This window comes from Salmo salar, chromosome ssa10 (assembly GCF_905237065.1).
Source record: "Salmo salar chromosome ssa10, Ssal_v3.1, whole genome shotgun sequence".
Lineage (NCBI taxonomy): Eukaryota > Metazoa > Chordata > Actinopteri > Salmoniformes > Salmonidae > Salmo > Salmo salar.
Genome location: NC_059451.1, coordinates 112,871,286 through 112,896,303, shown reverse-complemented (window position 1 = coordinate 112,896,303; position 25,018 = coordinate 112,871,286). Strand labels below are relative to the sequence as shown.

Sequence of the window (25,018 nt, the reverse complement as noted above, 5' to 3'; positions counted from 1 at the left end):
GAGCCAGTTTCATCATAGAGCTTGATGGTTTTTGCGACTGCACTTGAAGAAACTTAAGAAGTTCTTGAAATTTTCTGCGTTGACTGACCATCTCTTAAAGTAATGGACTGTCATTTTGCTTGGCTTATTTGAGGTGTTCTTGCCATAATATGGTCAGATTTGTGTTTATCGTCGAAGGAATGAGCGTTATACAGAGGCCTGTACTGTGGAGCGGGTTCGATTTGGAGGTGGAGAGGGTCCGTCATGGTCTGGGGCGGTGTGTCACAGCATCATCGGACTGAGCTTGTTGTCATTGCTGGCAATCTCAACGCTGTGCGTTACAGGGAAGACATCCTCCTCCCTCATGCGGTACCCTTCCTGCAGGCTCATCCTGACATGACCCTCCAGCATGACAGTGCCACCAGCCATACTGCTCATTCTGTGCGTGATTTCCTGCAAGACAGGAATGTCAGTGTTCTGCCATGGACAGCGAAGAGCCAGGATCTCAATCCCATTGAGCACGTCTGGGACCTGTTGGATCGGATGGTGAGGGCTAGGGCCATTTTCCCCAGAAATGTCCGGGAACTTGCATGTGCCTTGGTGGAGACAGCAAGAACTGGCAAATTTGCTGTCAATTACTTTGTTTCTCATCTGTTCCTGAATTTCTTTGGATTGCGGCATGATGTCTTGCTTTTAGAGATCTTTTGACCTGCTTCACTTGGTCAGATGGGTTCTATTTAATTGATTTCTTGATTCATCAGGTCTGGCAGCTTTACAAAAAATGTGATTAACCACAGTAAATTCATGATTTAACAAAGGGGGCCAATTACTTTGTCACATAGGGCCATGAAGGTTCGGATAGCTTTTTTCCCTTAATAAATAAAATGATCACTTAACTGCATTTTGTGTTTACTTGGGTTATCTTTGTGTAATATTACAATTTGTTTGATCTGAAACATTTTAAGTGTGACAAATGTGCAAAAAATAAGAAATCAGAAAGGGGGAAAATACTTTTTCAAAGCACTGTATTTCAGCTTTTATTTCTTTCATCACATTCCCAGTGGGTCAGAAGTTTACATACACTCAAATAGTATTTGGTAGCTTTGCCTTTAAATTGTTTAACTTTGGTCAAATGTTTCGGGGAGCCTTGCACAAGCTTCCCACAATAAGTTTGGTGAATTTTGGCCACTTCCTCCTGACAGAGCTGGTGTAACTGAGTCCGGTTTGTAGGCCTCCTTGCTCGCACATGCTTTTTCAGTTCTGCCCACAGATTTTCTATAGAATTTAGTTCAGGGCTTTGTGATGGTCACTCCAATACCTTGACTTTGTTGTCCTTAAGCCATTTTGCCACAACTTTGGAAGTATGCTTGGGGTCAATGTCCATTTGGAAGACCCATTTGCAACCAAGCTTTAACCTTCTGATGTCTTGATTTTGGCTTCAATATAGCCACATCATTTTCCTGCCTCATGGTGCCATCTATTTTGTGAAGTGCACCAGTCCCTCCTGCAGCAAAGCACCCCCACAACATGATGCTGCCACACCCCCGTGCTTCACGGTTGGGATGGTGTTCTTCGGCTTGCAAGCTTCCCCCTTTTTACTCCAAACATAACAATGGTCATTATGGCCAAACGGTTCTATTTTTGTTTCATCAGACCAGAGGATATTCTTCCAAAAAGTACGATCTTTGTCCCCATGTGCAGTTGTAAAACGTAGTCTGGCTTTTTTATGGCGGTTTTGGAGCAGTGGCTTCTTCCTTGCTGAGCGGCCTTTCAGGTTATGTTGATATAGGACTTGTTTTACTGTGTATATAGATACTTTTGTACCTGTTTCCTCTAGCATCTTCACAAGGTCCTTTGCTGTTGTTCAGGGATTGATTTGAACCGGATGGTCTCCTGAGAGATCTCTTCCCAGACCTGGACTAAAGCATCCGCCAACTCCTGGACAGTCTGTGGTGTGGCGTTGGTGGATTGAGCGAGACATGATGTCCCAGATGTGCTCAATTGGATTCAGGTCTGGGGAACGGGCGGCCAGTCCATAGCATCAATGCCTTCCTATTGCAGGAACTGCTGACACACTCCAGCCACATGAGGTCTAGCATTGTCTTGCATTAGGAGGAACCCAGGGCCAACCGCACCAGCATATGGTCTCACAAGGGGTCTGAGGATCTCATCTCGGTACCTAATGGCAGTCAGGCTACCTCTGGCGAGCACATGGAGGGCTGTGCGGCCCCCCCAAAGAAATGCCACCCCACACCATGACTGACCCACCACCAAACCGGTCATGCTGGAGGATGTTGCAGGCAGCAGAACGTTCTCCACGGCGTCTCCAGACTCTGTCACGTCTGTCACATGTGCTCAGTGTGAACCTGCTTTCATCTGTGAAGAGCACAGGGCGCCAGTGGCGAATTTGCCAATCTTGGTGTTCTCTGGCAAATGCCAAACAACCTGCACGGTGTTGGGTTGTAAGCACAACCCCCACCTGTGGACGTCGGCCCTCATACCACCCTCATGGAGTCAGTTTTTGACCGTTTGAGCAGACACATGCACATTTGTGGCCTGCTGGAGGTCATTTTGCAGGACTCTGGCAGTGCTCCTCCTTGCACAAAGGCGGAGGTAGCGGTCCTGCTGCTGCGTTGTTGCCCTCCTACGGCCTCCTCCACGTCTCCTGATGTACTGGCCTGTCTCCTGGTAGCGCCTCCATGCTCTGGACACTACGCTGACAGACACAGCAAACCTTCTTGCCACAGCTCGCATTGATGTGCCATCCTGGATGAGCTGCACTACCTGAGCCACTTGTGTGGGTTGTAGACTCCGTCTCATGCTACCACTAGAGTGAAAGCACCGCCAGCATTCAAAAGTGACCAAAACATCAGCCAGGAAGCATAGGAACTGAGAAGTGGTCTGTGGTCACCACCTGCTGAACCACTCCTTTATTGGGGGTGTCTTACTTATTGCCTATAATTTCCACCTGTTGTCTATTCCATTTGCACAACAGCATGTGAAATTTATTGTCAATCAGTGTTGCTTCCTAAGTGGACAGTTTGATTTCACAGAAGTGTGATTGACTTGGCGTTACATTGTGTTTAAGTGTTCCCTTTATTTTTTTTAGCAGTATACATCCACAGGTACACCTCCAATTAACTGAAATGATGTCAATTAGCCTATCAGAAGCAATGACATAATTTTTGGGAATTTTCCAAGCTGTTTAAAGGCACAGTCAACTTAGTGTATGTAAAGTTCTGACACACTGGAATTGTGATTAAGTGAAATAATCTGTCTGTTAACAATTGTTGGAAGAATTACTTGTCATGCACGAAGTGATGTCCTAACCGACTTGCCAAAACTATAGTTTGTTAACAAGAAATGTGTGAAACAAGTTTTTATGTCTCCAACCTAAGTGTATGTAAACTTCCGACTTCAACTGTGTGTGTATATGTTTTTTTTGTGATTACTAATGTTACACTACAACAGAAAAATACTTAAATTCATGTAATTCTGTCCTTGAAACATTTATTTGAAATGCTGTACACTTCCATTAATTCCTAGGGAAGACTTCTCCTACTGGAGATTGCCAATTTGGCCGTCTGGTGGCTTCAAATACATAGCGTCAGTAATTACATTTACATTTACATTTAAGTCATTTAGCAGACGCTCTTATCCAGAGCGACTTACAAATTGGTGCATTCACCTTATGATATCCAGTGGAACAACCACTTTACAATAGTGCATCTAAATCTTTTAAGGGGGGGTTAGAAGGAGTACTTTATCCTATCCTAGGTATTCCTTAAAGAGGTGGGGTTTCAGGTGTCTCCGGAAGGTGGTGATTGACTCCGCTGTCCTGGCGTCGTGAGGGAGCTTGTTCCACCATTGGGGTGCCAGTAATCTAGGGTTTATGTACATCATTGGTTTCTGCGCATGAGCTTAGCTGGACAATGTTGTGGCATCACCTACAAGCTTGATCGGGGATTTCTATTGGAGAAGCAGTTTCTGCCCATCTTCATACTGTACTGTATTTTGACTCAGTAGTGCTTTGACGCTAAATGAAGTCGGTTAAGATGGTGTCTCATGGAGACATATAGCATGTGCAGTTTGAGATATTACAGGAAGTAACATTGCTGTCTTGCGCTGTTCTTCACCCTCATTGAGTAGCGCAATTTAAGGCCGACCTGGTTACGGCAGGCTGCCGTTAGCAACTAAATTATCCTTAACTACTTCTAGGTGTGATTTTAAAATCATTTTAAGGACATCTGGTGTATTTGACCCAATTATTGGTACCATGATTGTCTTTGCAAATGTTTTTTATTTACACGAAGATTGACATTTTTCTTTTCACTTTAGTGGCCTATTCTGTTTTCTGCTAACAATGCCTGCAGTACCACAGTCGGCCTTGAGCTTCTGTGGCTTCAGAGGGGGCAGTCCGTTCTCTTCTGCATGCACCATGTCATACTTTTTATGCTCCCCATGCAAAAAATGCGTATGAACAGGTGAATAGGGATTAGTTGAATTTGAGCTGAGAATTTCAAATACATTTTATGGTCAATTATTCAATGGCTGTCAATATTGCTGATTATGATTTTTTGTATCATAACAATTGTCAGAGTAGTTGAACTTGAAGTTCCTACAAAATCACCTATATTCACAACAGCCCTATTTTCCTGACAGTTATTCCCTAGGTAGCACAGGTGTGCCACATTGCCGCCATGTGGTACCCGTAGTGTTGGTACACAAACCTGAAGAATTTGTATTTAGGAACAAGATGTTCATTCTCTTGTTTGAGGCTGTTACAGCATATCACACCCACAAGTGGTGTGAGCTTTCTCTAGCTCTTATTACCATCCTCTATCCCTATGTTGGCTTAAGGTGGTTTTAACAACCAATTGCTATACTATGTTCAAGATTAGTCAATTAATCTCTTCTTAGACACTGACAGAACCTGGTACCAGAACTACATTCCTACAGTGAAAAGTAATTGCTAGTTGACAGCAGGGTTGACTTGTATCTAATGCTAAAATCATTTTGAATTGATGTCTCAACTATCCTCAATTAGTCTTTATGCATTTGAAACTAATAACTCCCTCTCATATCTGTGTCTTATTACAGGAGCGGAGCCACAAATCCTACCGGCCCCTGACAGTGCTCACCTTCCGTCTGAACTATCTCTTCAGTGAGCTGAGTTCTGCATCCTACCACCTGCTCAACGTGGGGCTGCATTCTGTGGTGTGTGTGCTTTTTCTGAGGTTCTGCCGTCTGTTCTTGGACAAGACCTCCAGCCTGGTTGCGGCCCTGCTGTTCGCTGTGCACCCCATCCACACAGAGGCCGTAAGTCTGTTGTTCTAGGATCAGATTAACTCTGCTGTTCACCCCGTCCACACAAAGGCTTTAAGTCTGCTCAACTGTAGGCACAGATCTAGGATAATCTAAGTTTTAATGTCACATGCACAAGTACAGTGAAATGCCTTTGTTGCCAGCTCCAAACCCCAAAATGCAGTAATCAATATCAATGCGAAGCACAAAAAATAACAAGGTAGAACAAATCACACAGGAAATAAGGAAAACGAGAAAATAAGAAGCTATATACAGGGTGAGTTCCAATACCATATTTACAATGTGCAAAGATACTGGAGTGATGGAGGTAAATATGTAGAGGGGTAAGGTGACTAGGCTAGGATATATGATAAACAAAGTAGCAACAGCGTAAATGATTGTGTAGAGTCAGTATAAATGTGTGACTGGGTAGAAGTTACAGGCCTTGGTTTTTCCATTTATATTTCAAGGTTGGACATTAACATGTTGGGCGCACCGTTTAGTGTCACCTTGTTAGTCAGTATGTTTTACACCTGTGCTGGTTTGTCATCTCGTTAGTCAGAAGGCGTTTCACCTGTGCTGCAGTTGTCTGGCCAGTGCTCCAGTTGTCTTGAGAGATGTGGAGGGTGAACACCTTTAGTTGTCGCTCCCTATTTGAGTTCTAAAACAATCCTTTATCTGATCGTCCCTGTTTTTCATTTCGCTCCACTTTTTGGTTTTTCTATCAGTTTTTAAATTGACGTGGATTTTATTTTGTTTGCCACTTCTTGTGCAAATTTAGTGGGTGTCTTTTAGGTTCCAGTTTTTGTTGCTTTCAGTGGACACCCCCATGAGTGTCTTTCAGAACCCCTCCTAAAACAGTCAGTGACTCTTTGTTAGTTCCCCTTTCTGTTTGAGCAACGTTTTTGATTTTCTTGCTGGGGAACGTAACAAAACGGGGGCTCGTCCGGGATCTTGTTTCCAAGGAGTATGGTAGTCGCTCTAATTCCCTACTCTGAGGCTTTGCTGTGCCCATATATTTGAGTGTTCAAAAGACACTTTTGTGGTAGTTTGTCACCCTGAGGGTATTAAGATTGGTGGAATCATTTTGAAAGTTGCATGAACACACACAGGCTAATATATATTAGAGGTCGACCGATTATGATTTTTCAACGCCAATACCGATTATTGGAGGACCAAAAAAGCCGATACCGATTAATCGGTCGATTTTTATTTATTTATTTGTAATAATGACAATTACAGCCATACTGAATGGACACTTATTTTTACTTAATATAATACATCAATAAAATCAATTTAGCCTCAAATAAATAATGAAACATGTTCAATTTGGTTTAAATAATGCAAAAACAAAGTGTTGGAGAAGAAAGTAAAAGTGCAATATGTGCCATGTAAGAAAGCTAACGTTTAAGTTCCTTGCTCAGAACATGAGAACATATGAAAGCTGGTGGTTCCTTTTAACATGAGTCTTCAATATTCCCAGGTAAGAAGTTTTAGGTTGTAGTTATTATAGGAATTATAGGACTATTTCTCTCTATACGATTTGTATTTCATATACCTTTGACTAATGTATGTTCTTATAGGCACTTTAGTATTGCCAGTGTAACATTATAGCCTCCGTCCCTCTCCTCGCTCCTACCTGGGCTCAAACCAGGAACACATCGACAACAGCCACCCTCGAAGCAGCGTTACCCATGCAGAGCAAGGGGAAACAACTACTCCAAGTCTGAGTGAGTGACGTTTGAAACGCTATTAGCGCGCACCCGGCTAACTAGCCTAATCTTGGGAGTTGATGGGAGTTGATGGGCTTGAAGTCATAAACAGCGCAATGCGAAGGGCTGCTGGCAAAATGCACGAAAGTGCTATTTTGAATGAACGCTAACGAGCCTGCTGGTGCCTACCACCGCTCAGTCAGACTGCTACATCAAATCATAGACTTAATTATAACATAATAACACACATCCGTAAGTCTAAATATTCCTGTTACATTGCACAACCTCCAATGTTATGTCATAATTACGTAAAATTCGGGCAAATTAGTTCGCAACGAGCTAGGCGGCCCAAACTGTTGCATATACCCTGATTCTGCGTGCAAGGAACGCAAGAGAACTGACACAATTTCACCTGGTTAATATTGCCTGCTAACCTGGATTTCTTTTAGCTAAATATGCAGGTTTAAAAATATGTACTTCTGTGTATTGATTTTAAGGCATTGATGTTTATGGTTAGGTACAGTCGTGGAACGATTGTGCTTTTTTTCGCAAATGCGCTTTTGTTAAATCATCCCCGTTTGGCGAAGTCGGCTGTCTTTGTTAGGAAGAAATAGTCTTTACAGTTCGCAACGAGCCAGGCGGCCCAAACTGCTGCATATACCCTGACTCTGTTTGCAAGAGAAGTGACACATTTTCCCTAGTTAAAAGAAATTCATGTTAGCAGGCAATATTAACTAAATATGCTGGTTTAAAAATATATACTTGTGTATTGATTTTAAGAAAGGCATTGATGTTTATGGTTAGGTACACGTCAGAGCAAAGTCGGTCCTTTTTCGCGAATGCGCACCACATCGATTATATGCAACGCAGGACTGGCTAGATAAACTAGTAGTATCATCAACCATATGTAGTTAACTAGTGATTATGATTGTTTTTTAGAAGATAAGTTTAATGCTAGCTAGCAACTTACCTTGGCTTCTTACTGCATTCGCGTAACAGGCAGGCTCCTCGTGGAGTGCAATGTAAAGCAGGTAGTTAGAGCGTTGGACTAGTTAACCATGAGGTTGCATTCCCAAGCTGACAAGGTAAAAATCTGTCATTCTGCCCCTGAACAATGCAGTTAACCCACCGTTCCAGGCTGTCATTGAAAATAAGAATGTGTTCTTAACTGACTTGCCTAGTTAACCTCTCTGGGCTAGGCGGGACGAATTCGTCCCACCTACGCAACAGCCAGTCTAATCCAGTGGCGCGATTTTCAAATACCTTAGAAATGCTATTACTTCAATTTCTCAAACATATGACTATTTTACAGCATTTTAAAGACAAGACTCTCGTTAATCTAACCACACTGTCCGATTTCAAAAAGGCTTTACAACGAAAGCAAAACATTAGATTATGTCAGCAGAGTACCCAGCCAGAAATAATCAGACACCCATTTTTCAAGCTAGCATATAATGTCACAAAAACCCAGAAGACAGCTAAATGCAGCACTAACCTTTGATGATCTTCATCAGATGACACACCTAGGACATTATGTTATACAATACATGCATGTTTTGTTCAATCAAGTTCATATTTATATCAAAAAACAGCTTTTTACATTAGCATGTGACGTTCAGAACTAGCATACTTCCGGGGAATTTGCTAACAATTTACTAAATTACTCACGATAAACGTTCACAAAAAGCATAACAATTATTTTAAGAATTATAGATACAGACCTCCTCTATGCACTCGATATGTCCGATTTTAAAATAGCTTTTTGGTGAAAGCACATTTTGCAATATTCTAAGTACATAGCCCAGCCATCACGGGCTAGCTATTTAGACACCCGGCAAGTTTAGCCTTCACCAATATCAGATTTACTATTATAAAAGTTTGATTACCTTTTGTTGTCTTCGTCAGAATGCACTCCCAGGACTGCTACTTCAATAACAAATGTTGGTTTGGTCCAAAAGAATCCATCGTTATATCCGAATAGCGGCGTTTTGTTCGTGTGTCCCAGACACTATCCGAAATGGTAAATCAAGGTCGTGCGCATGGCGCAATTCGTGACAAAAAAATTCTAAATATTCCATTACCGTACTTCGAAGCATGTCAACCGCTGTTTAAAATTAATTTTTATGCAATTTATCTCGTAAAAAAGCGATAATATTCCGACCGGGAATCTCCTTTTCGGCAAACAGAGGAAAAATCACAAAGACGGGGGCGGCCAGAGCACGCGCCTAAGCCCACAGTCCCTTGATCGGCCACTTGAGAAAGGCGATAATGTGTTTCAGTCTGGGGCTGGGATGACGACATTCTGTTTTTTCCCGGGCTCTGAGCGCCCATGGAAGACGTAGGAAGTGTCACGTTAGAGCAGAGATCCTTTGTAAAAGATAGAGATGGCAAAGAAGTTCAAGAAATGGTCAGACAGGCCACTTCCTGTAAAGGAATCTCTCAGGTTTTGACCTGCCATTTGAGTTCTGTTATACTCACAGACACCATTCAAACAGTTTTAGAAACTTTGGAGTGTTTTCTATCCGAAGCCAATAATTATATGCATATTCTAGTTACTGGGCAGGAGTAGTAACCAGATTAAATCGGGTACGTTTTTTTTATCCAGCCGTGAAAATACTGCCCCCTAGCCATAACAGGTTAAGCTTCATAATGTAAAATAATGTGACAGGTGAAATGAAGACGATCTGCTTCATCTCATAACGCATTTAACTGCAGGTATTTATTTCAGTTTTTTTCTACAATGCCCAAAGATAAGGATTTTCAGAAAACAAGTGGCAATTCTGTTATGCAGCCGGTGAAGATACTGCAAAACATTGGGGCAGCCCAGGGGGTGTTTTGCCTTTGTCTGACGTTTTGTCTGATTTTCGTTAGCTGCATATGTGACACAACTCCAAAACTAATGGAAAACAGATTGAGCGCAATTTCTTTTTCCCCTGGATGGATTGTGCTCGGGGTTTTGCCTGCCAAATCAGTTCTGTTATACTCAGACATTATTCAAACAGTTTTAGAAACTTCAGTGTTTTCTATCCAAATCTACTGATAATATGCATATCCTAGATTCTGGGCCTGAGTAGCAGGCAGTTTACTTTGGGCACGCTTTTCATCCGGATGTGAAAATACTGGCCCCTAGCCCAAAGAGGTTTTAAGACACTAACAGCTTACAGACGGTAGGCAATTAAGGTCAGTTATGAAAACTTAGGATACTAGAAGCCTTTCTACTGACTCTGGAAAAACACCAAAAGAAAAATGCCTAGGGTCCCTGCTCATCTGCGTGAATGTGCCTTAGGCATGCTGCAAGAAGGCATGAGGACTGCTGATGTGGCCAGGGCAATAAATTGCAATGTTCGTACTGTGAGAAGCCTAAGACAGCGCTACAAGGAGACAGGACGCACAGCTGATTGTCCTCGCAGTGGCAGACCATGTGTAACAACACTTGCACAGGATCGGTACATCCGAACATCACACCTGCAGGACAGGTACAGTGTGGCAACAACAACTGCCCGAGTTACACCAGGAACGCACAATCCCTCCATCAGTGCTCAGACTGTCCGCAATAGGCTGAGAGAGGCTGGACTGAGGGCTTGTAGGCCTGTTGTAAGGCAGGTCCTCACCAGACATCACCGGCAACAATGTCGCCTATGGGCACAAACCCACCGTCACTGGACCAGACAGGACTGTCAAAAAGTGCTCCTCACTGACGAGTCGCGGTTTTGTCTCGCCAGGGGTGATGGTCGGATTCGTGTTTATCGTCGAAGGAATGAGCGTGACACTGAGGCCTGTACTCTGGAGTGGGATTGATGTGGAGGGTCCGTCATGGTCTGCGGTGGTGTGTCACAGCATCATCGGACTGAGCTTGTCATTGCAGGCAATGTCAACGCTGCGCGTTTCAGGGAAGACATCCTCCCTCATGTGGTACTCTTTCTGCAGGCTCATCCTGACATGACCCTCCAGCAATGCCACCAGCCATACTGGTGGCATCGTCCTGTGCGTGATTTTCTGCAAGACAGGGATGTCAGTGTTCTGCTATGGCCAGCGAAGAGCCCGGATCTCAATTCCATTGAGCACGTCTGGGACCTGTTGGATCGGATGATGAGGGCTAGGGCCATTCCCCCCAGAAATGTCCGGGAACTTGCAGGTGCGTTGGTGGAAGAGTGGGGTAACATCTCACAGCAAGACCTGGCAAATATGGTGCAGTCCATGAGGAGGAGATGCACTGCAGTACTTAATGCAGCTGGTGGCCACACCAGATACTGACTGTTACTTTTGATTTTGACCCCCCTTTGTTCAGGGACACATTATTCCATTTCTGTTAGCCACATGTCTGTTGAACTTGTTCAGTTTATGTCTCAGGTGTTGAATCTTATGTTCATACAAATATTTACACATGTTAAGTTTGCTGAAAATAAACGCAGTTGACAGTGAGAAGACGTTTCTTTTTTTGGTGAGTTTAGTACCCTGTATATTAGTACAGAGTAAGGATGGTTATCTGCGGTTTCGTGCTGATTTTCAGAAAAACAATGGCGTTACTAAGTCAGACTCAGGTTTGACGATTGTGTGGACCATGTTGGCGCTGCTAAGTACGTTACATTTCGATCTGAGGAGATATTTATTTAACTATTGGTGGGTCCCTCTAGCTGACTGTGCCAATGCGCTGTCTGCTTTTGTCACTCCTGATTGTTTATTTTTCTACCTTCGTCTCCCGTTCAGGTTACGAAATGCTGGGACCCTTTTGGTCTCTGTACCTGTGCTAGCTTCTCCAGATCTCGGTAGTCCATTTGCTTTGTACACCTGTGCCAGCGATGCGCTCCTATCTGGTGCTCCTATCTGGTGTGACCACCATTTGCCTCATGCAGTGTGTCATTGGTGGGAACTGGAACATGCTGTCATACACGTTGATCCAGAGCATCCCAAACATGCTCAATGGGCGATGTGAGTATTCAGGCCATGGAAGAAATGTGCTACTTTCAGCTTCCAGGGAATTTTGTACAGATTCTTGTGACATGGGGCCGTGCATTATCATGTTGGAACATGAGGTGGTGGTGGCGGATGAATGGCACCACAATGGGCCTCAGGATCTCGTCATGGTATGTCAGTGCATTCAAATTGCCATCGAAAAAATGCAATGGTGTTCGTTGTCCATAGCTTATGCCTGCCCATACCATAACCCCACCGCCACCATGGGGCACTCTGTTCACAACGTTGACATCAGCAAACCGCTCTCCCACACGACACAATACACGTTGTCAACCATCTGCCAAGTACAGTTGAAACCAGGTTTCATTCATCTGTGAAGAGCACACTAATCCAGCATGCCAGTGGCCGTCGAAGGTGAGCAATTTGCCCACTGAAGTTGGTTACGACGTCAAACTGCAATCAGGTCAAGACTCTGGTGAGCGACGAACACGCAGATGAGCTTCCCTGAGACAGTTTCTGCAGTAATTCTTTGGTTGTGCAAACCCAGTTTCATCTGCTGTCCGGGTGTCTTTAGCTGTGTCAGAGGATCCCGCTGGTGAAGAAGCTGGATGTGGATGTCCTGTGATGGCGTGGTTTAGATGTGGTCTGCAGTTGTGAGGAGGTTGGACACACTGCCAAAATCAACATTGGAAGAAGCTTATGGTAGAGAAATGAACAATGCTCCACTGACAATGAATGACTTCCACCAGAACGCAAAGTGTTTGCATCTGGTGGACATGAGGAGCTAGTTTAAAAGCGAAGCACATGTATATCAAGTGGTGTGCTTGTAGGCTCCGACAGTTCTGTCAGTGTTAGAACTGTTTATCCTTAATCGTGTAGTGTAGCTGGTGTTATGAGCCGATCCCATTAATAAATATAATTAAAACCTTTTTTAAACCTTTTTTATTAATCAGTATATTTTCTCAAATGTGGCAACTTCGTAAATGCACTACGATTTTTGTAAACGGTCACATCGCGCAGTGTCACATGTAATAATTGTAAAAGACTGAATCTGATGTACAGTGTGGGAAGGTCTTTACTCTCCCCAAATCCTTACCCCAACTATTAGGCGGGGTGTGCCTTGTAATAACTAAAGGAAAGAGTTGCACAGATTTAAACAGAAGCATAGAAGTTCATGGCCTAAAGCTCCCATGCCAAAGTTTGTCCTTCCCACCAAGTTTAGAAGATCAATGGCACAGAGGGCGAGCAAGAGTTGCTCAACTTTATGTAGTAGGCGTTGTTTGAGTTGTACAGACCTGCATGCAGTTAGTGACATGAAAATAATTGAATTCAAAAGTTGCCGTCAGTTCCTTCACAGTATTTGTTTTACTGAATTGGTCATTTGATATGTGCTTTTCAATACATGAATTGGGAATGAACTCGAATTTAACCCATCACTGTCATTACTGTCTACCTCAACAACAACTTCTCCTCTCGCCTGTTTACTTAACCCCCTTACCCCCCCATTTTGCCCCCATTCAAATGAGTTGCACCGGCGACCAGACAGGCCTTAGAAAAATCGAATAGAACAGAAAAACAGGATAGAAAAATAACAAAGACAACATTCTGCTGCTCTGGTAAAGGGAGTGGTAATGTTACACAGCTCAGTGCTCTCTTGAACTGCTTCTCATCTTCCTCATGGTGTTCTCTCCTTCAGCTGAGTGCAGCCTGACAATCCTTTGAAAGGGCCCATTTCACTCATAGGTAAAAAGAAGCCCCTGGCCGACGAATGCAATCACGTTATCTTGATCTGGAATCTCTCTCTCAACGGACCATTTGTTTTTCATTTGATGTACTGAAGGTCCCCTTCATGATCAACACTGACAAAGAGACCGTTGTGAGCCTCTTAGAGTGTCTGTCTTTCTGAATGTGTAGTTCAGTGTATTTGTGCTGCATCTGTGTCTGGTATCTCAACATAGTGAACATATTTAGATAGAACTGCATCTGTATGACATCCTAAATATGGAACTGAATCAACCTCAGCCGGACCACTTTCAGCAAAGCAAAAATATTTTGCAACATCTGTTTCTTATTGGACAAGTCCAGGTAGTACCTCAAGGCGTTTCCAAATGTTTTCTCAACATGCTGTCTTCATGGTGGAGGATCTCCTAGCCCAGCCGCTCCTGTGCAAAGAAAACGTGCAGTTCCATGTGCTCGCATAAGGTGGCAGTCAGCATTCACATATTTCTGCTAGAGGCCCCTGTACTGCAAGAGCCACCAGTGTGGTCTCCCTCCATGATTTATGCCTAGCAGGGCATAAAATGAACGATTTGGTCCACCAGCCTCTGTAGCAGGTAGATGGAAAGAAGAAAATTGTGCCAGCAACAAATAAATTATTGCTGCTAAAATTTCAACAATAAAACACAAAGAAACCAAAGCATGCTTTATAAGGTTTCTAAAACAAATGTTTTACTATACTGAACTAAAATATAACCAAATAATAAAAAGTAACACAATAAAATAACAATAACGAGGCTATATACAGGGGGTACCGGTACCGAGTCAATGTGCGGGGGTACAGGTTAGTCGAGATCATTTGTACATGTAGGTAGGGGTGAAGTGACTATGCATAGATAATAACCAGTGAGTAGCAGCAGTGTAAAAAAACAAATGGAGGGGGGCGGGGTCAATGTAAATTGTCCGATGACCATTTGATTATTTGTTCAGCAGTCTTATGGCTTGGGGGTAGAAGCTGTTAAGGAGCCTTTTGGTCAATTAAAGGCCACTCTAAAATGTGCATTTTTGTCACGACACACTGTCAAGTTTTTATGGAGTGTGCAGTTGGCATGCTCACTGCAGGAATGTCCACCAGAGATGATGCCAGAGATCAACATTTTCTCTACCGTAAGCCGCCTCCGATGTTTTAGAGAATTTGTCAGTACGTTCAACTGCCCTCACAACTGCAGACCACGTGTTTGGCGTCGTGTGGGCAAGCGCTTTGCTGATGTCACCGTTGTGAACAGAGTTCGGCGGTGGGGTTATAGTATGGGCAGGCATAAGCTACGGACAACTAACACAATTGCGTTTTATCGATGGCAATTTGAATGCACAGAAATATCGTTACGAGATCCTGAGGCCCGTTTTTTTAAAACATATTTTTTGAAGGTACTGTATCTGATTTCCCAGTCATGTGAAATCCATAGATTAGAGCCTAATGAATTTATTTCCATTGACTGACTGATTTCCTCATATGAAGTGTAACTCAGTAAAATCTTTGAAATTATTGCATGTTGCGTTTTATATTTTGCTTCAGTATAAATAGCCAAGAACCACAAGGACAAAGTCTCACTTCAGTAGACTTTAGTTTCAAGTAAATTAGACCAACATTTATGCCTGTCCGCAGCGCTTCTAAAAATCAATCTTTCACTTAGTTCTTCAAGAGCACACAGCCCTCAGCCAGGGAGTGTTGCAGCATGAGGTGGGGTTGGCTATATAGGATTAGTTGTTCTTTGATTTTGTGCGATTTTAATTTATTAACTATGAAACAAAATGGCAGAAATACTTTGAAAACAGCTACTGTAGCATTTATTCAGACACCTTGACTTTTTCCACATTTTGTTACGTAGCCTTATTCTCAATGGATTAAATGAACATTTTCCTTCATCAATCTACACACAATACCCCATAATGACAAAGCCGAAAGAGGTTTTTGACATTTTTGCAAATATATAAAAATTAAAAAGTACATTACTATTCAGACCCTTTGCTAAGAGACTCGAAATTGATCTCCGGTCCATCCTGTTTCCGTTGATCATCTTTGAAATGTTTCTACAACATTAGTCCACCTGTGGTAAATTCAATTGATTTGGAAAGGCACACACCTGTCTATATAAGGTCCCACAGTTGACAGTGCATGTCAGAGCAAAAACCAAGCCATCAGGTCGAAGGAATTGTCCGTAGAGCTCCGAGACAGGATTGTGTCAAGGCACAGATCTGGGGAAGGGTACAAAAACATTTCTGCAGCATGGAAGGTTCCCAAGAACACAGTGGCCTCCATCATTCTTAAATGGAGTAAGTTTGGAACCACCAAGACTCTTCCTAGGGCTGACTGCCCGGGGAAACTGCGCAATCGGGGGAGAAGGGCCTTAGTCAGAGAGGTGACCAAGAATCCGATGGTCACTCTGACGGAGCTCCAGAGTTCCTCTGTGGAGATGTGAGAACCTCCCAGAAGGACAACCATCTCTTCAGCACTCCACCAGTCAGGCCTTTATGGTAGAGTGGCCAGACGAAAGGCACTCCTCAGTAAGAGGCACATGACAGCCCGCTTGGAGTTTGCCAAAAGGCACCTAAAGGATTCCAATGAAGCCAAGATGGAACTCTGAATGCCAAGTGTCACGTCTGGAGGAAACCTGACACCATCCCTATGGTGAAGCATGGTGCTGGCAGCATCATACTGTGGGGATGTTTTTCAGGTGTAGGGACTGGGAGACTAGCCAGGATCGAGGGAAAGATGAACAGAGTAAAGTACAGAGAGATCCTTGAGAAAAACCCTTCTCCAGAGCACTCAGGACCTCAGACTGGGGTGACGGTTCACTTTCCAACAGGACAACGACCTTAAGCACACAGCCATGACAACGCAGGAGTGGCTTCGGGACAAGTCTCTAAATGTCTTGGAGTGGCCCAGCTAGATCCCGGACTTGAAACCGATGGAACATCTCTGGACAGACCTGAAAATAGCTGTGCAGCGATGCTCCCTATCCAACCTGGCAGAGCTTGACAGGATCTGTAGAGAAGAATGGGAGAAACTCCCCAAATACAGGTGTGCCAAGCTTGTAGCGTCATAGCCAAGAAGACTCGAGGCTGTAATCACTGCCAAAGGTGCTTCAACAAAGTACTGAGTAAAGGGTCTGAATACTTATGTAGATGTCATATTTTTGTATTTATATTAAATTTGCACAATTCTAAACTTGTTTTTGCTTTGTCATTATGGGGTATTGAGTGTAGATTTATGAGGGGGGGAACGATTTTAATACATTTTAGAACAAGGATGTAACATAACAAAGTGTAAATGGGGCTGAATACTTTCCGAATGCACTGTAAATGTGATCATACTTGCCCTTTTGTATTCACAAATGCCAGTGAAATGCTCTCACTGTGGAGCTTTGACCACCCAACGTGGCTAGTGAAATGGACATCTTACCTGCCAATGCAGAACAGACTATGGGAGGCGCACAGTACTACACAGAGCCATGACTACATGGAACGCTATTCCACATTAGGTAACTGATGCAAGCAGTAGAGTCAGATTAAAAAAATGGTAAAAATACACCTTATGGAACAGCAGGGACTGTGAAGAGACACACACAAAGGTACAGACACACACGTAATATTGTTGTGTTGATATTATACATTTTGTATTGTAGATATGTAGTGGTGTAATAATGTTATGATGTACTGTTTTATATGTAAGTGCTTTAATGTGTTTGGACCCCAGGAAGAGTAGCTGCTGCTAATGGGGATCCCTAATAAATACAAATGCCAAAATCTACCGGCATTTGGTGGTTGTTGATTTTATGCTCTGGTGCCGGACATCTTTTTGATTGTTTTCACAGCCTGGAATCTGCTGCGATCTCATTCACACAGCTTGTGGTTTTCACAGTTAGGTGGACGGAGAATCAGGTTGCAGAAGATTCCAGGCATTCCTAGGAGACATGTTGAGAAGTGTGAACTTTCATAGAGACCGAGGAGGAAGTGTTTTAAAGGTTGTTGATTAGAATGATTCATGAGAAAACTATCTTTGTCCTGGAAATGTTGACATTGAATGTTTTCTTTTAACTTTGCACCTCTGACTGTACATTTTGTGCTATTCGGGATCCTTGGGACATCCTTAACCTAACCTTAACACCTACCCTAACCATTTTACATTTTGTTGGGGTAGGGACGTCCAAAGGGTCCCTGATACCATGGACTGACAGGTGATGGGTGTCATGGAGTGCGAACCTCCTCGATTGATTGGTGAGAGAATAACATATTTGTGCTCGAATGTTGACTTTTGGTTCCTCTTACAGGTGACGGGTGTTGTAGGAAGAGCGGAGCTTCTGTCCTCCATCTTCCTCCTGGCTGCGTTCCTGGCCTACACCAGATCTAATGGAGCCGACCAATCCATCGGTGAAACTACTTTTACTGTAGACCTCCACCAATACTGTCCCCCTGTTTGTCTCTCTCTCTCTCTCACACACACACACACACACACACACACACACACACACACACACACACACACACACACACACAGGTTTCAGAGGGAAACAGGACAATGAGATGCACGCTCCTACTTGCTAGTCTGTTATTCAGTGAGTCTACTGTACCCCTCCCCCTGTTGGTTGCGAGCCATCAGAGAACAACAAGAACCATGTCCTGACTCGTTATGGCACCCTCATCATAGGCGGTTGGGGTAGTATTCATCGCCAAGTCTCGCTTTGCACCGCACACCTTAGACCGCTGGAATTATTCGGAATGTCAGATGAACCGTTTCAAATGGATAGAGGATCTTATTACAGGCTTTGTGTAGGCGGCCGTGTTGATAGATAAAAGCTTTACGTTGTGAAAGATTACATTTGAAGATGCAATTAATTCCCATTGAATCATGATAGTGTTTGATTTCTGAAAGATTACAGTTCTCATAAGGACAACTGTCAGAATGGGGAAGTTAAGTGTCTGAAAGAATGTGTCAATTGGTTGTTCAGGAAAATAACAAGGTAGATATCAACTCAAGGAACGATTTGAGGGCACCAAGGTTATTTTAATGAACTAAAACTTAAGCGAATCATAAACAATTTAGTAAACTGAAATAAAATGATAAACAAACCTGTTATAAAAACAAAAAATGTAGTGAAACTATTCTTTGACTCCAAAACTAAAATATAAACAATGCAGAATTATGTTCAGTTTGTTTTTTGTGGTTAACCCCATTAGATTTTTTCAAGCTTCTGAATCTGGCAGGTCACATTGAGATTGACTTCATAATTTATAGGTAGACTCAGCTAGACGACATTGCCACAAGCAGCAACAGAGATATTGGGCGCATTTTGAAGGGTAAGGCTAAAGCAACAAACTGTAGACGAAAGTCTAGGAGTGAAGTCAGGGGAGATGCAACAGCCGAAAGTCGGCCACTGGTTTTCCAACAGCATATATCCACTGTACACACAAATCGCGGCAAATTGGTTCCTGTGTCGTTTGTCTTTCGTCACGTTCACGAGTCAAACAAAATTAGCCTAATGATTGGTTGACAATAGAGACTCCCACAATGCAGACGATGGCTGCAGGATGAAGTTGGTGATGAGGCGGAGCTTAGAAAATGGTCAATTATCTGCATTTCTAGTGTTAAACAGTCAAATCTGTCAAGTGAATTTGCGTGCAAGGAACGAAAACTTGAGTAATTAACTCCCATTTCAACAGGCCTCAAATGTCAAAACAAAAAATGTACACTCCGCATACGTGAATGAGAAACTGAAAGAATTGTCCATTTATGTAATACACATTTTCCACTCATCACACCACATCAATGTATATTCCGGTGGCCTATAGTCCATGTTCATAACACGTAGATACACATTTTCCTCCACAAACAATTTACAAAGCCTCATTCAAACAGCCAGGTGTGTTTACACTTTAACAAGTACGGTTGCCAAGTGTGAGTATATTATTGGAAACTTTCGAAGTTGACCAATAAACTACCAGAATTGTGGTATATTTCAAGCATTTTATGTAGTCTCACAAGACATCTAGTGGCCCTTTTGGGCACATAAGATTATTACAGGTATCTGTAATCATCTCTGGCCCTCTGTGTGAACATGAAAAATATATGAAATAATTATAAAAGCTGTAAAACATAATCCTAAATATAAACCAATTTACTGAATATCGTTTGGTGTTTAATGAGTTTCAGCATGGAATATTAATACTTTTTTTTTGTACACACTTACATATTGACATAGTAAAATATAAATTTGTTAATGTTTTGGCGTGAAACTGGTGGCAGTTGTGAAAAGTCACTGGGTACTCTCCTTCAGGTGGTGAAGGGAAAAGAGTTGCAGAGTTCATAGAAAATGATGGCATTGTTGGTTAGATGCTTTTTTCATTTGGCTATTTTCTCTTGAACCATATGGTCTACTAGAAACTCATGGATAATGTGGACACAGATACAGTAAAAAAATATATTTTATATATATGGCGGAAGTTTACATACACCAGCTAAATACATTTAAACTCAGTTTTTCACAATTCCTGACTTTTAATCCTAGTAAAAATTCCCTGTCTTAGGTCAGTTAGGATCACCACTTTATTTTAAGAATGTGAGATGTCAGAATAATAGTAGAGTGATTTATTTCAGCTTTTATTTCTTTAACATTCCCAGTGGGTCAGAAGTTTACATAATTAGTATTTGGTAGCATAGCCTTAAAATTGTTTAACTTGGGTCAAATGTTTCAGGTAGCCTTCCACAAGCTTCCCACAATAAGTTGGGTGAACTTTGGCCCATTCCTCCTGACAGAGCTGGTGTAACTGAGTCAGGTTTGTAGGCCTCCTTGCTCGCGCATGCTTTTTCAGTTCTGCCCACAAATTTTCTATAGGATTGAGGTCAGGGCTTTGTGATGGCCACTCCACTACCTTGACTTTGTTGTCCTTAAGCCATTTTTGCCACAACTTTGGAAGTATGTTTGGGCTTTAACTTCCTGACTGATGTCTTGAGATGTTGCTTCAATATATCCACATCATTTTCCTCCCTCATGCCATCTATTTTGTGAAGGGCACCAGTGCCTCCTGCAGCAAAGCACCCCCACAACATGATGCTGCCACCCCCGTGCTTCACGGTTGGGATGGTGTTCTTCGGCTTGCAAGCCTCCCCCTTTTTCGTCCAACATAACGATGGTCATTATGGCCAAACAGTTCTATTTTTGTTAAATCAGAGCAGAGAATTTTTTTTGATCTTTATCCCCATGTGCAGTTGCAAACCGTAGTCTGGCTTTTTTTTAGGGCAGTTTTGGAGCAGTGGCTTCTTCCTTGCCTAGTGGCCTTTCAGGTTATGTTGATATAGGACTCGTTTTACTGTGGATATAGACACTTTTGTGCCTGTTTCTTCCAGCATCTTGACAAGGTCCTTTGCTGCTGTTCTGGGATTGATTTTCACTTTTCGCACCAAAGTACGTTCATCTCTAGGAGACAGAACGTGTCTCCTTTTTGAGCGGTATGACGGCTGCGTGGTCCCATGGTGTTTATACTTGCGTACTATTGTTTGTACAGTCGTGGCCAAAAGTTTTGAATGACACAAATATTAATTTCCAAAATCTGCTGCCTCAGTGTCTTTAGATATTTTTGTCAGTTGTTACTATGGAATACTGAAGTATAATTACAAGCATTTCATAAGTGTCAAAGGCTTTTATTGACAATTACATGAAGTTGATGCAAAGAGTCAATATTTGCAGTGTTGACCCTTCTTTTTCAAGACCTCTGCAATCCGCCCTGACATGCTGTCAATTAACTTCTGGGCCACATCCTGACTGATGGCAGCCCATTCTTGCATAATCAGTGCTTGGAGTTTGTCAGAATTTGTAGGTTTTTGTTTGCCTCCTGACGATTGACCACAAGTTCTCAATGGGATTAAGGTCTGGGGAGTTTCCTGGCCATGGACCCAAAATATTGATGTTTTGTTCCCCGAGCCACTTAGTTATCACTTTTGCCTTATGGCAAGGTGCTCTATCATGCAGGAAAAGGCATTGTTCGTCACCAAACTGTTCCTGGATGGTTGGGAGAAGTTGCTCTCGAAGGATGTGTTGGTACCATTCTTTATTCATGGCTGTGTTCTTAGGCAAAATTGTGAGTGAGCCCACTCCCTTGGCTGAGAAGCAACCCCACACATGAATGGTCTCAGGATGCTTTACTGTTGGCATGACACAGGACTGATGGTAGTGCTCACCTTGTCATCTCCGGACAAGCTTTTTTCCGGATGCCCCAAACAATTGGAAAGGCGATTCGTCAGAGAAATGACTTTACCCCAGTCCTTAGCAGCTCAATCCCTGTACCTTTTGCAGAATAGCAGTCTGTCCCTGATGTTTTTCTTGGAGAGAAGTGGCTTCTTTGCTGCCCTTCTTGACACTGGGCCATCCTCCAAAAGTCTTTACCTCACTGTGCATTCAGATGCACACACACCTGCCTGCTGCTATTCCTGAGCAAGCTCTGTACTGGTGGTGCCCCGATCCCGCAGCTGAATCAACTTTAGGAGACCGTCCTGGCGCTTGCTGGACTTTCTTGGGCACCCTGAAGCCTTCTTCACAACAATTGAACCGCTCTCCTTGAAGTTCTTGATGATCCGATAAATGGTTTATTTAGATGCAATCTTACTGGCAGCAATATCCTTGCCTGTGAAGCCCTTTTTGTGCAAAGCAATGATGATGGCACGTGTTTCCTTGCAGGTAACCATGGTTGACAGAGGAAGAACAATGATTCCAAGCACCACCCTCCTTTTGAAGCTTCCAGTCTGTTATTCAAACTCAATCAGCATGACAGTGTGATCTCCAGCCTTGTCCTCGTCAACACTCACACCTGTGTTAACGAGAGAATCACTGACATGTCAGCTGGTCCTTTTGTGGCAGGGCTGAAATGCAGTGGAAATGTTTTTGGGGGATTCAGTTCATCTGCATGGCGAAGAGGGACTTTGCAATTAATTGCAATTCATCTGATCACTCTTCAAAACATTCCGGAGTATATGCAAATTGCCATCATACAAACTGAGGCAGCAGACTTTGTGAAAATTAATATTTGTGTCATTCTCAAAACCTTTGTCCACGACTGTACAGATGAACGTGGTACCTTCAGGCGTGTGGAAATTGCTCCCAAGGATGAACCAGACTTGTGGAGGTCTACAATAAAAAATGTTCTATGGCCTTGTCTGATTTCTTTAGATTTTTCCCACGATGTCAAGCAAAGAGGCACTGAGTTCCATGGTAGGTCTTGAAATACATCTACAGGTTTATCCTCCAATTGATTCAAATGATGTCAATTAGCCTATCAGAAGCTTCTAAAGCCATGACATAATTTTCTGGAATTTTCCAAGCTGTTTAAAGGCACAGTCAACTTACATTTTACATTTTAGTCATTTAGCAGACACTCTTATCCAGAGCGACTCACAGTAATGAATGCATACATTTCATACTTTTAATTTCATGCATTTTTTTTGTACTGGCCCCCCGTGGGAATCACACCATGCTGGCGTTGCAAACACCATGCTCTACCAACTGAGCCACAGGGAATTGTATTTAAACTTCTGACCCACTGGAATTGTGATACAGTGAATTGTAAGTTACATAATCTGTCTGTAAACAATTGTTGGAAAAATGACTTGTTATGTGCAAAGTAGATGTCCTAACCGACTTGCCAAAACTATAGTTTGACTGAAGATTCCGTTAACTTTGGTAAATTACTGGTAGCTTTGCAACGCTAATAACAAGCAAGCTGATGTTTTGCATCGTTCTGGCTGAATTTGGTGTAGTCAACAATGAGGTAGAATAGGGCATAAAGCAAGTTGTGTGGAAATGCATTCATTTTTGTAGAATGTGATTGTGTGTATGAATATGACCTCTGGCAACATCCTATTCTCTATTTTCCTTATTTATTTTCAACCTTTCTCTCTCTAGTGTGGACTCCCATTGCTGTGACTGTGGTTCTGGTGGCTGCAGCCACTTTATGCAAGGAGCAAGGCATCACAGTCATCGCCATCTGCTGTGTCCACGAGGTGTTTGTTGCACAAGGGGTACGTTTTGAGTGGAGAAGTAGGCGCTCAACCAATGTGAAACAAGGTGCAATCATAACAAGATACGAGCTTTTGAAAAGAAACGGCTTAACGCTCACTTACGATTAAAAACGTAATACTTTATTAACATAGTGTAATTTAGGTCAAAAACAGGATGTTTACACCATCAATGGCCTTTATCAGAATGACAACAAAATGGGAATGGACAAAATTGCACAAGGGGTAAGGCAGGTCATGCCCGTAACCTCGCTTCACAGTGCAACACTCGCCATCGCTTCAACAATTACTCACACTGCACGGTCACGCCCTCGCTTACAAAACCCCAGTAATAGATTTGAGTTATGGGACAATTCTCTTTTTTTAATGATACTGGCTAGCTCCCATTTTTACTACAAAAGGGTTACTTGAAAGGAATGATGGTGAGCAGCTGTTTTGGTGTCTCCCTCGTCTCGGATACTTTATCAACGCTAAGGCCTCTGCTTGCAGATGAAGAGGAGTCTTGGCTTTGGCTCCCTGATCCGTTTGTATCATGTACCTCCTTAGTCTATTTTTGCCCCCAAATATTAAAGAATCTTGATCCATCTGGTTATATTAGTTGAGGATTTGTTTGCACTTCAAAGAACAGCCACTGTTTGGTTTAAATGCTTGATTTCACTCTGTTGATTTGCCTTCAAGCTTAGTATTCAGACAAGGCTAGGCCTTGTATCAAGAAAACATTGTTAACTGATCAGTGTTTCTCAACTGGAGGTCGACTAGAATGAAAAATCAACACAACTGACCTCTCTCACCCCATTGTGAATCCCGTGTACAGATAAGTCATTTAATTGTTTCTCTCACTGTCTATCTCTCAATCTCCCCCCCACCTCTCTCAGTTCACACTGCCCATGCTGTTGGATACTCTCCTCCAGGTGCTGAGGGGTAAAGATGGTTTCCCCTATGCTGTCCTGCAGACACTCCTCAAGCTCATCGTCCTCATCATCAGCACCTTGCTGCTGGTCATCATCAGGGTCCAGGTCATCCAATCACAGCTCCCTGTGTTTACCAGGTGGGTGGAGCTGTTGTGTTTCCATGGCGGCAAAGATGCTGTGCATATTTTTGTTTCTGTTCGAATCCATGTTTTTGCTCATGGTAGCCCCACCATTTGGAACAGTACATAGTATATTACCTAATCAGTGACTGCTGTTCGACCTTAAAAGTGTAGGCCTAGATATAGTGAGAAACACATTGCGTTTACAAGATTGATTGAGAAAATAAATGTCGAACCTGCATTTTCAAGGTGTTGAAATGTTTGTTTTGTGGTTTAAAGGGCTGTTGCAGTTCCCCA

At 42.8% G+C, this 25,018-nt stretch overlaps 1 protein-coding gene across 1 annotated transcript in view; it reads left to right on the top strand.

Annotated features, from left to right (window-relative positions):
- The window catches only part of tmtc3 (transmembrane O-mannosyltransferase targeting cadherins 3), a 140,660-nt gene that overhangs the window by 9,924 nt on the left and 105,718 nt on the right, over nt 1-25,018 (top strand). The window contains exons 3-6 of the mRNA XM_014125664.2: nt 5,080-5,298; nt 17,957-18,056; nt 23,579-23,694; nt 24,567-24,739. Of these exons, the coding sequence (XP_013981139.1) occupies nt 5,080-5,298; nt 17,957-18,056; nt 23,579-23,694; nt 24,567-24,739 (608 nt within the window). The remainder of the gene's footprint in view (nt 1-5,079; nt 5,299-17,956; nt 18,057-23,578; nt 23,695-24,566; nt 24,740-25,018) is intronic.